At 45.8% G+C, this 16,487-nt stretch overlaps 1 protein-coding gene across 1 annotated transcript in view; it reads right to left on the bottom strand.

Moving 5' to 3' along the window:
• Positions 1-5,133: 5,133 nt before the first annotated feature.
• Positions 5,134-16,487, bottom strand: part of IDS (iduronate 2-sulfatase) — a 22,754-nt gene continuing 11,400 nt past the window's right edge. Inside the window, exons 7-9 of the mRNA XM_006913408.3 lie at positions 14,072-14,198; positions 12,617-12,787; positions 5,134-9,503 (exon numbers count right to left, since the gene is read on the bottom strand). Coding sequence (XP_006913470.1) covers positions 9,031-9,503; positions 12,617-12,787; positions 14,072-14,198 — 771 coding nt within the window. The 3' untranslated portion in view covers positions 5,134-9,030. The remainder of the gene's footprint in view (positions 9,504-12,616; positions 12,788-14,071; positions 14,199-16,487) is intronic.

Raw genomic sequence — 16,487 nt, 5'->3', positions numbered from 1 at the left:
CTCTGCCACAGCTTCCCTTTGATTTGAAAGCAATATAAAGAATAAAGGGAAATGAAAAATGTGGCCATGGAGGGGCTGGCACTTGATCCTTCCACACCACACACACACACACACACACACACACACACACACACACACACACGCAATTTTCCAAATGGGTGGTCACCAGCCTTTCTCCTTTCACAAGCTGATCTTCTGGCAGCTCCATGGCTTTTACTTTGTTCATTTGCTCATCATTTCAACTGAAACTTACCCCCTGGGTGGAGAGACCCAAGGGCAGGAAGGTTGCCCAAGCCAGAGCCTGTGCAGCAGCCACCACAGAGAACTGGACTTGGAGATGGCCATAGTGTAGACTTGGTGGACTTGGATCTGAAGTCTGCTTCAACTTGGCGGTCTACAAATCCCTGACTGAGCGGGCCTCAGCTCCCCATCTTGGAATAAGGAACTGCATAGGCATCCTCCCAACTCTGAGTCTCTGGTTCTAGTTTGTTCTTCTTCAAATTCTTTTTGAAAAATTCTTTATGTACATTCATTTAGCAAACATATAAGCAAACATCTAAAATGTGCCAGGCACTGGGTTAGAGGCTTAGCACAGAGAAATGAATAAGGAATGTCCCCTTTCTTAGAACTAGGTTGTTGCAAAGCGACAGAAGTAGTACTAGAAGAAAGATAAACCCAAACACTAGGTGCCCTGTTGATGGGAGTGTCAATTTGTGCAAACTTTTTGGAGGCCAGTTTGGCACCAGCTTCCAGATTGTCCAATGCACACACTACATTAGTTGGGAGCCCTAGTTGCTTGACTGACTCTAGTTAAGCAGAAAAGTCCTGGATTTCTTTTTTAAAGCCTGGTGAATCCCAGAGAAGGCTACGGTCTCAGACCTAGGTAGAGACATAGGGAATCAGGCAGCTACCACAACCACAGCTGAAATCACACCACAAAAACAATCTGGCACTGACACTGCTATTAACACTGCCAGACACTGGTGGCTACTACTCACCCACTGTTTGTGCAGAGCCTGTGTGTTCTGCCATGCTGCCACTGCTTCTTACTACAGAGACAGAGTCACCACAGTTCCTGCTTCACAAATCTGGGAGAGGGGCGTCTCCTTAGCTGGGGTCAAGGTCACATACCCGCTCTCTAGCCACAAGGGAACCACAGGAAAAGTAGCCATCTGGCATTTTGTGCCTCTATTGGGGCAAGTGTGCTCTGCCTCTCACCCAAAATAATAGCATGGGGAATTTCCTCAGCAGAGCAAGATATTTATGATGCTGGTGGCCTAAATCATGATAAATGTCCTCTACGCATGCATTTTGACCAGGAAATTCCATTTCTCCAATTTAATCCTTTAGAGTTATGTTAATGCTCACACAAGTACTCATTCATTCCACTAACATTTGTTGTGGGGGTTATGATGTGCTAGGCATTGGGAGAAAATGGCACAAAAACACTCTGTGTCCCCATGGAGTTTACCAGGGGTGGGGCTGCACATACAAATGAAGTAATTACATAAATGAGTATGAAAGAACGACTGAGCTGAGGACTCAGAACAAGTGGTAGGGGTATGCTGCACCCTGGCCTAGTCAAAGTTATTATGGAAGGATGGCCTTGGGAAGAGAGGGTCAAGCAGGCCCTAAAGATGGAGTGAGAGTCAAGACAAGGAGGTATGGTGGGTTGGTAGGGGCCAAACCATAAAGGGTGTATACAAAGGCCAGGTTAAAGTGTTTTCTGCTTGTCATCATTTCAATGGGAAGCTATTGAACACTATATTTGGGGGTGGCAGTGGGCAGTGACATGATCAGATTTGCATTTTGCAAAGATCGTCTTCAGAACTGTGAACTGGACTGTAGGGATGGAAGACCACTTAGGAAGTGGTCAAGTGTCCAAGTGATAGAAGATGGTGGCACGGAATGGCGGAGGTAGAGACAGAGGCCTGGATGGGTTCAGAATATACTGAAAGAGGTAGACATCCACATGATCTTTTGGTGGATGTCTATACCCCGTGGAGTTGCAGAGCTCCCAGGCCCCTTGGCCAGCAGTGTCATGAAGGTCACGAAGGCTGGGAAGAATAACAGTCTTTGTGTTAACTCTTGTAGAAATATTCACATTTATAAGCTGGCATGGGAGATAAAAAAAATCTGAAGTTTCAGGTTTTGTCCTCCAGGAAATAGCATCACGTGCTGACATGGAAATGCTTCAGATTTGCATGTCATAGAAAGTTGGAGTTAGAGAAATCCCTTATAAATCATGCAGCATGAAAAGCAGGTTGTAAAATAGGATGTAGGAAAACATATAGAATGTATAATAGCATCCAATTGTTTAATATATCATGCATAGAAAGGGCTACATCAGGTTAACACTGATGTTACATTATTGCCTTTGCTTTCATATGTTTCTAATTTTTCTGTGATGAATATGTAAATATTATTATAATAAGGGAGGGATCCAATATTACTTTTTAAAAGAAATTACATAGTGTATATAACTTCTATGAAAGAGAAAACTGAGACAGGAAAATCTCTCTTGATAGGAAGAAAGGAAAAATCCAATCGACTACTACTATAGAAACCTTTTGTGTTGTTTTAAAATCTTCATCTTTATTTAAAAGTTCCCTGCCCACCTTAAAGATTTTTTAAGGCTATATGCAAAGGGCCACTCATTTTATATGGTCAACACATTATTTAAATAACTGAGTGTGAATTCCCCAAGTCATGAAAGTCTCAGAGACAAAAGGAGTTTTTAGTAATTAGTCCTGCTCTGACAAAGGATTGCCTGTGTCCAGGTTTCTCGACCTTGGTACTATTGCCATTTGGGGCTAGATGGTTTCTGTTGTGGGGGCTAATCCTGTGCATGCTTCATATCACTCCTGGCCTCTCCCCACTCAATGCCAGTAGCACTGACTAGGTCTTGCTTATGTACGTCAAGTTACAGATAGCTCACCATGACCAGGAGCAGACTCTTCTATACATGAGTTGCTGTTAAAGTTCAACCTTCCACTGAACAGCCATCTATTTCCTGCAGTGTCCAGTGCTGGTTTTTTCCTTCGGGCCATTAAAGAGCAGGTCCAATCTCTCTTGCTTATGATGGTTTTGCAGAGATTTCAAGGTAGTGCCATCCTCTGCCCCCACCAACCACCTCACCTGCTCCCAAATCTTTTCACTCCCAAGTTGAGCATTCCTCCTTCAACTGTTCCTGATGTGCCACACTGAGTCTCCTGTTTGACCACATTTCTGTGAAAGCTCTGGGTCTTTGGCTAAACACAATTCTCTAAGTGCTGGCTGACTGTGTAGGAAGAACAGTTGACCACCTCCCTTCTCCAAAATACCCATTTATATAGCCTAGCATTCTTTACCCTTCCTGAAACATTAAGTCTTCGTGCTAAGCTGCTGACCACAATACTAAATGTTTGTATGTATGACTCTGCACCCTTGGGTCATCCCTCCCTAGCGCCTAGGCTCTAGGGCCCACCTGTTAGGCCTATATTTATCCATACCAATCTTTACCAATTCATAAGAAACTGGTAACTGTGCTTGCCTCTGCAGACAGAAGACTGGTTGGGGATGGGATGGAGGAAAAAATGACTCTTCACTGTATATATGTGTGTGCCTTTTAAACTTTGTGCCATGTGCATATATTACCGTGTCACAATAAACAAGCCAGCAAATAATTACACTGCACACATTTCACCTGCTTAGCTTACCCAATTCTTCCAGCCTATGCTGATCCAGCTGGAAATTTACAATGTCTTCACTCAAAGCCATCCAGAGGAAAGGAGGGGAAAGAAAAGCCAAGGACCGAGAGGAGGAGGGCCAGCCCCTTGTCATCCTCCGGAGAAATCTTGCCCACTGTAGCCAGGGTGAGGCTCCTCCAGGACCCTCGCTCATCTCTCAGCACATGCCCTAAAGCTTTTAAGTGACTAAATGTGAACATACACTGGGTCTATACCCAAAGGAATGGAAAGCAGAGACGCAGACATGGTTGCACCGCCATGATCATGGCAGCATTATTTGCAATAACCAAGAGGTAGAAACCACCAAAGTGTCCATCGAAGGGTGACCAGATAAACAAAATGGGGACTATCCACTATGAAATGTTGCTCAGACTTTAAAGTGAAGGAAATGCTGCAATATGCCAGCACATGGAGGCACCTTAAGAATATTGTTCTAAGTGAAATAAGCCAGATGCAAAAGGACGAATGCTGCATGATTCCACTTACGAGTTCTCTAGGGTAATCAAATTCATAGGGACAGAACAGGATGGCGGTGACCAGGCATTGGGGAGAGGGGAAGAATGCGGAGTTGGTGTTGAATAGGAACAGATTCAGTTTTGCAACAGGAAAATACTTCTGTGGAGAGACGGAGGTGACAGTAGCGTGACAATGCAAAGGTACTTAATGCCACTGAACTGAACACTTATAAACGTTTAAGATGGTACATTTCACGTTCTAGGCATTTTACCACAATTTTAAAAACTGCATGCAAACACTGTAAATGTCCGTATCTGTACATATGTACGTGGGCAGGAAAAAGAGCAGAAAGAAATGCACAAATGTCAGTCCACAGGGGCTATACTCGGGAGGGTGGGCTTTTCTCATCATCACCATTTTCTACATTGTCCACAACGAGCACATGGTACTCTGATAACGATGTGGAGAGAAGAGATAAACCAAACCACAAAGCAACAAAGGAAAATGAATGTTTATTCGGTCTCCAGGTTAGGAGGGGTCTCCGTGTTTAACAGGAAAAGACCGGGAGGGGTGGGGGACATAGGAAAAAAGCAATTTGTTTGCTTGCTTAAAAAGTGAAACCCACTACCAAAAGCTAAAGGTGAATGTACACACTGGAAATACAGAGACCCAGCAATCATACTGACAGAACACGATCAGGGTCACCAAGAAGCAAAGAATCGGAAGGTTAAGCAGGATACCTCTTTCATCTATTATCGTTAGGGGTGGATTTGTTCTTGTTGTTCTTGATGATGCTGTTGTTGGCTGATTGCTTTTTATGGTTTTTATCTGTACACTTGTTTGCTTTACTTTCAGTTTTACTTCCCTAAGGTAGCAGGAGAGTAGAGAAAGGAGAGAAATAGAGAAGCTTTTGACTGCTTGGCACCGAGAGACTATCCTACGGGAGCAATTCGAAATACATAAAAACATTTTATTCACAAAGTTGTTCATCAGAACATTATTTACAATACCGAAAATTTGGAAATCACATAAATTTCCAATAATCCAAAGAAGGTTAGGTAAAGTATGATAAACACTGCACGATAAAATATATTACCGCTAGTATAAAGTATCTTTGCAAAAATCTGTAATGACCACATATATTACTTAGTGAAAAAACGAGAATATAAAATTGCATGATAAAGCACACAGTGTGATGACGACAATGTAAAATATTCACACACACCCCAAAGATGACATTAAGTGACTATTGGGGTAAAGTACTGATGTGTTTTCTGACCTGTTACTAAATTTCTGTTTTCCAATTTTTATACAATTAACACAATGTTATGATCGGGAAATACATGCTGTTTTTAGAGTAAGGGGATGACAAGATTCTTCGGTGATGTCATTTCATCCCAAGACACAGTCTAGAGTCACAAACCCTCAGCCTCTCAGAGGTGGGGGCATGGGAGCAGGATGTGAAGAATGGTCATGGAAGGATGGAGAAGGGAGGAGGGGACAACCTAGGGGTGGACAGGGAGGTAGGGATCGGCACAGGAGAGTGTGGGACCAGTGTGCAAACTGGTCGGCCGAGGAAAGGGGCTTCGTGGAGTCAGGGAAGACGCTGATTTCTCAGTGGAGGTCTGTGCAGACCTGGTAGTAGGCACTAACGGTGTTCTCAAAGGGCAGGATCAAAGAGGGACTTCAGGAAGACACATGGATTCTTTAGGGACCAGGGAGGAGAGAGGAGGGGCGGGTAAACTACTTGGGATAGGCTGGGGCGATGGCTGTGGCATGGAGAGGAAGAGGCTGATTGCCAGAGTGAACTCCTATGGTAGGCTGAGACCGAACATACGTCACTCACCTCTGGACACGTCTTTGCAGGCAAACACAGGGTCGAAAAGAGGCTTACAGGAGGGCCTTGCCAAAAGCCAGGTGGATCCAGCTGAAATTCAGAGTTCTCCTAGGGCGGCTCCGTGAAATCAACTTTCTGCCACGACAGAAAGCTCCTAGAGCTGTGCTGTCCAATATGGTGACACAAACCACACGTATGTGGCTATTGAGCACGTGAAGTGTGGCAAGTCCAACTGAGAGTATGCTTTGGAAATGTTTCTCTTTCTAACTACTTTAAAATCGCATGTGCCTAGTGGCTGCTGGACGGCACGCATGTAAGGCAGTGTTTCTCAAACTGTGGTCTTCAGGAGAGCAGTGTGATTCATAAGAAATGAAATGATCCAGCCGCAGCCCGGACGTACTAAATCAGAACCTCTGTGGGAAGGGCCCAACACCCTGATTTGCCAAGCCCTTGGTGTAGTTCCGATCCACGCTCACAGTTGTGAGCCACTGATTTAAGGCCATTCACAATTTCGGGGATCGCTCGTTCTGCTTTCAACTAGATTGTATAAAACAACTCTTGCTGAAGTGAAATGGGGCTTTCTGCAAATAAACTGGCTGGGGAACCATTTATAAAAGATGCCCAGCTCAGTGGCATAGGAGAAAAGTTATGTGAAGCAGCAAAGATGTGGCTTCTCTAAGTCAAGTCAAGATGAGAAATGTCGTCAGCATTGATATCTGAAACCAGAAAGTGGCTGCTCATCCCAATGCGTGTCAGAGACAGGCAAAAGGAAGCACGATCCGGCTCTAAATTGGGTTCAGTGTCGGAAACACGAAAAACAACCATAATCCGTGAGAGGAGTTGGAGCAGCGTGCCCCTGAATGTGAAATGCACCCTTCTTGGTTTCCGACAAGAGAGATTTGTAAAGAGAGGCCAAGAAAAGCTACGACCTAAGGCGAGCTGAAGCATCCTGAGGCTATGCCCTCACGAAGGGGAGAGAAGACAGAAGCACTTCTAGCCAAAGCGCCCCATGGAGACCAGAGCCAGATGTCGCTTTGGTCCCACGGGTGGATTACTGCCAAAATGGCAGCTGCACATCCTACGTGCAAGTCACTTCATTCTCTTCCCACATGGTTCAGCTCATCACTTCGGCAAGAGCAGAACTGAGATTTTTGATGCTAACACTGTTCAAGAAACAAAGCAAGAAAGAAAGCGATAAGGAGTACGTTCTGTAGCCAACAGGAGCGGCAAACGAACGTGAAATAAAACCCTGTGTTAAACCTTACTATAACTGTGGAGTAGGAGATACAGCTAAAGGCGCAGGAAGCGCCTCATGAGGAATTTACCGACTGGACTGTCAAAATCTTAGCAGAAGTGACAAGAGCCACAAGAGGATGAAGATGGGGAAAGAAAAGGCTGAGGGAAGCCGTCTGCACGTAAAAGTGAGGCTTCCGCGAGGGAGCCCATCGTCAGCGTCGGCAGACATGAACAGGGCCTTCACTGCTCAGGTAGAAATTCTTATGGCCAGACGCTAGGTCAGTTACCTACAAGATCGTCGTGTTATCATGTATACCTCGGTTGCAGGCTGATTAGGGAATTCTTAATTTTGACTGACTTGAAGTAGTCACGTAATACCACCTCTGGTCTTTTTTGGTCACAATTTAATGGCCTGCAGCAACTCGAGCTGATTTGCCATTATTCTCCCTTCACCGATATTTACCTTGAAACACTGAAGCACTTGTAAAGACAGAATTCCTAAAATTACTCACTTTGAAACAGGACTGTAGTCAATGTTTATACAGAAAGCTCTGGACTCTTCTGGTGACTCCTGATAATTGACCGGCTTCGACGTACTGTGAAAATGCTGTGAACTTTCCATCCTTCTGAAGATGACATAGCAAAGCTCACCACAGCCATTTGCCTTGCTGGTTACTTTCACATGTATTTAGGGAATACAGAACGATGTTCTGGGAGATCGGAAATGACCTAATATTATACTAATGAAAAGCCTTCGAAATTCTCAAAATAACGTAAGATTTAATAAAATTAATGTTGCCTTTAAGCAGCAATTAAGAGCAGAATATTTGCTGCCTCCTGGATAATGGAGGCCTGCAGCCAACCATCGCCGAGGAAGGAGAATGCTAACAGGGTCTGAGTGACTCAGTTCGTGGATACAGTCACGCCGTTAAATGTTTCCCATTGTAACTGACACTGCCTCTTAACAGACGGCCTTTGGGTTCAAGGGCTATATTATTGGCTAATACCTTATTATTTGGGCCAGAAAATCTCTAGAATGTTTAACTGAATTCCCCATACATATCATGCCTCTAGTTTACTAAGCATGATTTATTATTTGATGTAGAAATTCCACCTTACTCGCTTCTTGTATATTTTAAGTTTAGATTTTGAAAGTTTACAATTTTAGAAACAAAAGTTAAGGATCAAGACTTTACGGCCATGGCGTCTAGCACTATTATTTCACTTTACGTTTTATAAAGAAACCTGGATTACAGGTTGAAGTAATATCCTTAATATACTGGGATACATATGAATGTTATTAAATTGTAAACAAAAGAACCAGGAACACAGTGTGAAACCTAATTTGATATATGCTTACTTTTTGAAATGCACTAAGCTCCACAAATAATTAAGGTGTTTCCTGAGTACAGTGGTATGTTTGGTTATTACGGTCTTGATGTCTAAAGGTATGACATCAAGGTATGTCTAAAGGTCTGACAATTTTAGTTAGCTCACTCTGTACTCATTCACTCAATAAATGAGCTTTTTGGGAAAACGAAAGAAAAGGTTCAGCCTAGCCCCAGTTCAATTACTAAATAGAAATCAATAAAGACCCAATCCGAAGTTGGGCTGTTACAGACTGTAAGGCCCAACTGCCGCTGCGTGTTGTGACTGCCCAGCCCTCGCCTGCTTCCGGTGTTGTGGGTAATCAGAAAGGAACCAGCTCTAAGTCCTTCTCTCTCCAGCGGGAAGGGGGCACATTATATACACGCCCTCTGTGGTCGGCACAACTCAAGGTGCCAGTAATCGGGGTAGGTCTTCACCTTGGGTGTCATTATACATGTTGTGATCCTGCAAAGGGTCAGAATCTACAAAATACAGTTCCCCTGCATGGACGTCAGAAAAGTTGGCCAGAAATTCATGGGGACTGAAGCCCACCCACACAGTGAACCTGTAGTCTATGGTGCGTATGGAGTAGCCCATGACCTTGATATCTTTTAAACTCGGCTTGTCAGAATTCCACTGAGGAGAGTCTGCGGGCCGGGGGTACTGGCTATAAGCAATGGACTCACGGGGATCCCCGTGGAGGGCCGGATCCTCTTCCAGGTCATGGGGTCGGAAATGCTTCCCAAGGCTCTGGCCTTCTCGGCACAGCTCCACGTGAAACGAGGGAACCGGACAGCGAGGTGGCACACGCAGTCCCGCAAGTCCCGCGAGCGTGGGGAAGAGAGACACAAGTTCCACGAGGTCCTCGGCTCGCCGGCCTGCAGGAGGAAGAGACCCAGCGACGGTTACAGCACAGAAGCAGACCGCACCCTGCCTGGCTCCGTAAAGAAGCCCGTCTGGGCTCCACGGGCTGTCTGGCGATTTCTTTTACAATGTGTACTTTTAGCATAAGAATCTTAGGAGCAATGCCATCTCAGACCCTCACACAAGGACAGGATGCAAACTGAAGGTGTCCTCAGCCTCTCTGCACTTTTAAAGACTACTTCATTTGGGTCCATCGGTGTGTCATTAACCGAGCGAGGACTGTCAGTGGAGGCCCAAGCCACTGGGTAAAGGTCTGTGGAGGACAGGGCATCCCGCGTCTCAGAGGACCACGCTGCAGATCGCTCCTCTCCGGGTGTCTGCATTTCATGTCTCTCTTTTCACTGTGGTAAAATACAAACAACGGAATCTTTGCTGCCCTCTCCAGTTTCAAGTGTCCATCCAGTTCAGGGGCATCGATCACATTCACATTGTGCAGCCGTCGCCACCACCCATCTCCAGCTCCCTCTCATCCTGCATACTGAAACCCTGTGCCCAATAAACAGTGGCTCCCCACTTCCTCCTCCTCCCAGCCCCTGGCAACAGCCATTCTACCCTCTGTCCCTATGAATGTGCCTATTCTAGGTGCCACAGATGTGTGCATTATACACTATTTGTCTTTTTGTTAGTGGCTCATTTACTTTGCATAACGTCTTCAAGGTGCCTTCATGTTGCAGCATGGGTCAGACTGTCCTTCCCTTTAAAGGCTGAATAATATTCTGCTGTCTCTCCACCACATTTTGTTCAACCATTCATCTGTTGATGAACAGTTAGGTTGCTTCTATCCTTTGACAATTGTGAATAATAAACTGAACTTTGCGTACAAGTTTTTGTTTAAATACCTGTATTCAGTTCTGTGGGATATGCAACTAGGAGTGGAAGTGCTGAGTCACGTATATGGCAATTCTACTTTTATCTTTTTGCGGAACCACCAAAGCATTGTCCACAATGGCTGCAGCATTTCACATTCCCAACCAGCAATGTCTGAAGGTTCCAATTTCTCCACATTCTCATCAGCACTGTTTTTTCTGTTTATTTTGATAACAGCTATCTTAATAAATGTGAAATGATATCTCGTTGTGGTTGATACATCTTAAAAGTCTATTTCCTGCACTTTCCATTGATTTCTATTCAAATGTATCTTGGCTTTGGACTAGCATTCTAGCCTTTCTGGATCTTTAAGGTTTTCTCTACACTGCCTAATTTTACTTCCTACACATTTGATTTGTAAGCAAAGTAAAAATAATGTTTTAAAACTTTACCTTTACAATGGCAAGACCTGGCTGACATGACCACCTTAACCAGTTGAGTCAACTTGGCATTGCTAATAACGGCATAGGCTACCAGGAAGTGCCCCTGATGTGATACAACAGTAGCACACAACCTCATGTGCACTGCCTATGTCAAAATGTTTACCCTGAATCTCGTCATGATATAGCAATCAGACAAATGCAGACTACTGCACAAATTCAGGCCACTGAACAAGACGACTGGCCGGGGACCTTCTAAAAAGATGAGGTCAAGGAGCTAAGGAGGGCCCCAGATCACGTCAAGCCTTGTCAGCCATTGTAAGGACTTTTGCTCAGAGTGAGATGGGAGAGCACAGGAGGCTCCAGAGTATGGCTATGACAGAATTTGACTTGGGTTTTCACAGGATCGCTTGGGATACTGCGAGGATGAAAATCTTTGGGCGATCAAGGGCACAGCCAAGAGACTTTAGCAAGCTGCTGCAGTTAATCCAGCAAAAATGGTGGCAGTGAAATGGTGAGAAATGCGATGGACAGATTCTGAATGGAAAGTGGCAGGCTTTCGGATGCACTGCATATCACATGGAATATGAGAGAAAGACAGGCTTGAGACGACTCCACAAGTTTTTGGCCTGAGAGACTACTGTCATTTTCTGAGAAGGGTAAGAGTGTCAAAGGAAAGGTCTGAAGTGAAAGGTCAGAAGTTCAGCTTTGGGGAGGTGAGACGAGCCAGGTGTGACAGGCTGTTGGAAATCCAAGTCCGAAGCTCAGGCAAGAGATTTATGCTAGACATAAAATATGGAAATAAACTGGAAGACAGTGCAGTTATATGAATTTATAAGTTGCTGAACACCTGCCAACAGAAGTTTCTAGAAGGCAAACTTGGAAAGATCCAGAAAGGCCAGAATGATGGTCCAAAACCAGAAAAATTTAAACGGGAATCAATATAAGTGCAGCATGTAGATGTTAAAGATGGGTTAAATGCAGAAGTCCAGAAAGGGGGCAAAGCACTCCAGAAACAGCAAATGTCATCTGAAGTACATGCCTCGTGTCTGCATTGGTGCCTATCAAGTCGGGAGACAACTCACTAAAATCTACCCAACCCACCCAGTGTGGCAGGGAGGGGATCTTGTGTAAGGGACATTTCTGGAAGTGCTTTCTCAAACTTGAGCATTTTAGAAGACAGAGACCAGGATAACCACGGGGGTCTAACACTATCTTGAGAGGAACGGCTTAAGTACTGGGGATTTCAACCTAGAGAAGAGAAGGTTATGCTGTTTTCAAAGCTCGAAAGGACTGGCACGCGGAACTCAAAGTAAACTTGCCCTTCACTGTCTGGGAGGGCAGAAGGAGAATCACCTAATTTTGCAGATCTAGTGGTTCACTAGACTGATGAACTGCCAAAACGGCAGATGTCTCCCTCGCAAAGGGCCGAGTCCCTGCCAGAAGTAGGTAATGCAGTTCTGCTCATCTGTGGACTGGGGTGGGGGGTCAGGGCAGAGTCTGAGTCTGCTGTCCCCTTCTTGCAGCTGTTTGTCACCTCTAGGATAGCCCTCCCCATCCTGCGGATGCCTCCTGCTCCTTTGTCTTGGCTCCCACCCCTGCCTTCCATGGCTCCTCGTGGACAGAGGCCATACTTGTCTACTTTGGGCCTGCCACTCCTCTGTGACCCAGAGTGTGGGAAGTGCCCAGGAAATGTGTGCAGTAAATGCCAACGGTGGGCTGAAAAGTGGACAGGGTAAGTCCCCAGGCCATGATTTGGTAAAGGGATTTATATAAACTAAAGGAGCTATTACTGTCAGGCAGGTCAGCATTTGGTATACCTGGCTCCATCAATTCCGAGGAATCGAAAGGGTCGATGTATGGAAAAAGCTTCTTGCCCGCCTCCGGAAGTGGAGCCGTCCTTCCAGGGACATAGAACATCAGGGGCACACGAGTAGTGATGTCAAAATTGCTGTATTTAGCCCATTCTCCATGTTCTCCTAGAGCCCACCCTGGTTCATAAAAAGCATAAAATGACAGAAAACGAATAATCACATCACAGCTACAGTTCATTTTAGACACTGTTTCATTTCCTGTTGGAAAAAACCAGAGGAAGCAAAAACTCATCACCTACAAGAAATTCCTCTAGAATTACCACAAAAAAAGGTGATTTCACCTGAATATTGCTTTATTTGAAGTTAGACATTTATCTTGAATGAGGAAACCTTCAAAAGGAAAAATACATATATCTATTAAATTCCCAAACTAAAGTATCTTCTTTTAGAAAGCAACTAGCAATATGTAACTCAGTTCAGCTCCAAGGGACAAGTGTGTTCCCCACAGACCCACCTTCCCTGCTGAGATGGGCTCATTCTTGACTAGGCGGGGACCCCGACAGATATTGTGTCACCATTGCCTTGTCCTGTGCTCACCTATCTTGACTAAATTCTCAAAGCTCAAGTTTTCACTTTTGGGTGTGTACCACCAAAAAAATGAACTGTGAAACTGTGGCACAAAACAAACGATAAGGATAGCTTGCTCAATTTTGAAGACATACCATTGACAAGTGTGTGTGTGTGTGTGTGTGTGTGTGTGTGTGTGTGTGTGTGTGTGTGTGTGTGTGTGTGTGTGTGTGTGTGTGTGTGTGTGTGTGTGTGTGTGTGTGTGTGTGTGTGTGTGTGTGTGTGTGTTGATTCCAAATTCTTGTGTGTGTTGATTCCAAATCCTTGATGAAAAACAACCCTTAACCCTGATTTAACATATCCCTTGCAAAAGATAATTTGAATACTCCAAGTTGGAAATTTCCAAATTTTTTAAGTTTGAGCACTTTCGATATTAAAAAAAAAAGATAGAGATTGTACATTGATGATTTCGTGTAACGAAATAACCAAAATCACAAAAAGCTGTCATGTATGGATCTGAGAAGGCTCTTGGGGTTCAGATGTAGGAAGTGCTGGGAAGGCTCTTTGAGAAGGGCCATTAGTATGCAACTGCCTCAGATTGAGGAGAGCTTCTGGGTGGGAGTTCACAAAGGAAAAAAAGGGTTGCTTCTCTGCTCCTTCCACCCACCACCTCTACCACCCAAACATCCAGCATGCTCCTTTGACCCACAGAGACACTGAGAGAGGTCCCAGGACTAATAAGGTGGTCATAAAAGCACCCGGAGACTCCAGACTCAGGGTACCACTGATTCCCAAAAGAAAACACGCCTATGTTTAAGGCAATCTAGAAAAGCACATTTCACAGAAAAGTTCAGAGACTTTGAGTGACTCACCAGGGCATTTCCAAATGCTTACCATGATCTGAGGTAAATGCAACAATAGTGTTGTTGGCCAGGTGAAGATCATCCAAAGAGCTCAAAAGGTGGCCAACCTGTGTATCCAAGTATGAAACAGAAGCAAAGTAGCTCTGGCGGATTTTACGCTGCAAATTAAAAAAAAAAAATGAGTGGCTGTGATTGAAATTGCTGTGGCATACACACAGTGTTCACCTGAACATCCCTCCCAAACACCACACCTCTGCTGATGCCCTTGATTTTCTCATTCAAAACATAGCATTCATTTCCCTACTACCTGCATCCCCTTGCCCCAAAGTCGGCGAAATGTGCAGGTCCAAAAGAAAGATTCTTTTGTAAGGGGATCGGCTTTCACATCGGGCACAGATAACAGCAGGTGGATGTGCCACTTACTGTTCCTGTCTCCTCCACATACTCTTATGGGTCCCAGGAAAGGAGAAACCGACCCCTCAGTCCCTCCAAACTCTGCTGAGGGTCACGCCAAAGACACCACACAGTTGTATCCATTCCCGTCTCCTAGTTCTGGAAGCCAGAAGTCTGAGATCAGGGTGTCGGCAGGGCCATTCTCTCTGAAGGCTCGAGGGGAGGGTCTTGCCTCTTCCAGCTTCTGGAGGTGGCGGCAGTCCTTGGTGTTCCTCGCCTTGTAGCTGTAGCACTCCAGTCTCTGCCTCCATCTCCTCATGCTGTCCTTCCCTGTATGTCTCTCTCCTCTTCTCATAAGGATACTGATCAGACTGAATTGGGGCCCACACCACTCCGGTACCACCTCATCTTAACTTGTTACATCTGCAATGACCCTAGTTCCAAATCAGGTCACGTTCTGAGGTATTGTGGCTCAGGACTTCATAGCATCTTTTTGAGTTACACAACTCAACTCATAACAGCAGCCCTGGGTGGGGCCTTTCCTCTGCCCACTTTCTAGCCCAGCAGAAGGTGGCAACTGCTTGTCCTCATGGACCACGGCTATCATGTGCAGCTCATTTCTAACAAACTCCCAGCAGGCAGGAGAGCAGTGGAGTGATGAGACAGCAGCCCACCCTCCATGGTCCCTAAACCCAAGCAGGACTTCATGAGCGGCCAAGCCAAGCGCTGACATCAAAGAGCCATGGCCCCCTCTGGGATGATTCCCCTCCCAGCCTTATTCACAATTATTAAGGAAAAGATGAACCCCTGCTCCCACCAAGGCTGAGAAATGAGGGGGCCAGTGACCTATCAGAACAACCCCAGCTTCCTCTGTGTACCCAGCCATTTTATCAGCTGCATGTGCTAGCTTCTTTTCGTCACTGCCAGGTGAGGACAATCATGAGACTCACCGCTCTCCCCATGAGGTAAAGACAACAGATATCCATCTAACCTTCCTGGAAGACTATGCCAAACCCTAGCCTACTTCTATTTTCTACTAGATAAAGTCTTCAGCCTCTAAGTTGGGGAACTTTGATCCTCCTGGGGATCAAAGACACCTGTTAGGATGGCCGTGTCCTATTCAACGCTATGCCTTCCTTCCCATGCTGGCCCCTAGAGATAGGACAAGAAGCAGATGTGGTCCCCATCTTCAATGAGCCACCCATCCAGGGAGCACACAGGCATGGAGATGAGAAAACACACAGGTTGTTGGTGGGGCCTGGGGATCACATGGGAGAATGAGCCCTCAAGTCAGCCTGGGTAAATCAGGGAAGACTTCACAGAGGAGTCAGCATTTGACAAAAGGGGCTGGCAGCCAGACAAGTTAGGGTAAAATGCTCTAGGCAGGGGCTGCGGTGTATGGACAGGACAGAGTCACCAGAGCACAGTGTGTTCAGGAGCAGTGACCCAGTCGCTGTGGCTGGAGAATCAAACATGAGGGCCGAGGGGCAGGGGAGAACACTGAAAATGCAGGTCAGGACCACATGATCCATACCTGGTGGGTCCATCCAAGGAGCAGAGGTCCCAGGCTGGGAGCCAAGGGAGGAACTGAGGGTGTTCAGGGTGAGGAGTCGATGCTCTCTGGGCTGCAGGTGAGCATGAGTCCTCCAGCAGCAGCCCAGAGCTCAAGATAAAATGGCACCAGAGCAGTGCTGAGCACATATGAGGGGCCAGAATGACACTTGCTGAAAGAACAAATCACTCCCTGACCCACTGCAGTGGTCAGGAAAGACATGACAAAGGAGCAAGAGGCCAGTGTGGATTTGAGAAGGATTTAGGGAGAGCAAGTGGGCGGGGGGGGGAGAGGGCAGACAATGAAGGAGATGAGGACTCCGAGGGTGACTCTAGTTTTCTGGTTCAGCTGGTGGCCTGACCGAAGGGCGTGGGGGGCACAGAAGTAGGAGAAAGGAGGAAATCACAGCAAGAGTGGTGGTGTGGCCACGTGGGGCCTATGGCACTGAGGTCACCATGGGCAGTGGCCTGGGAATGGCTCTCGCAGCTGAGTGGACAGACAT

This window comes from Pteropus alecto, unplaced genomic scaffold (assembly GCF_000325575.1).
Source record: "Pteropus alecto unplaced genomic scaffold, ASM32557v1 scaffold275, whole genome shotgun sequence".
NCBI classification, from domain to species: Eukaryota; Metazoa; Chordata; class Mammalia; order Chiroptera; family Pteropodidae; genus Pteropus; species Pteropus alecto.
The sequence above is the reverse complement of the archived record's forward strand: the minus strand, read 5'-3'. Positions and strand labels throughout refer to the sequence as shown.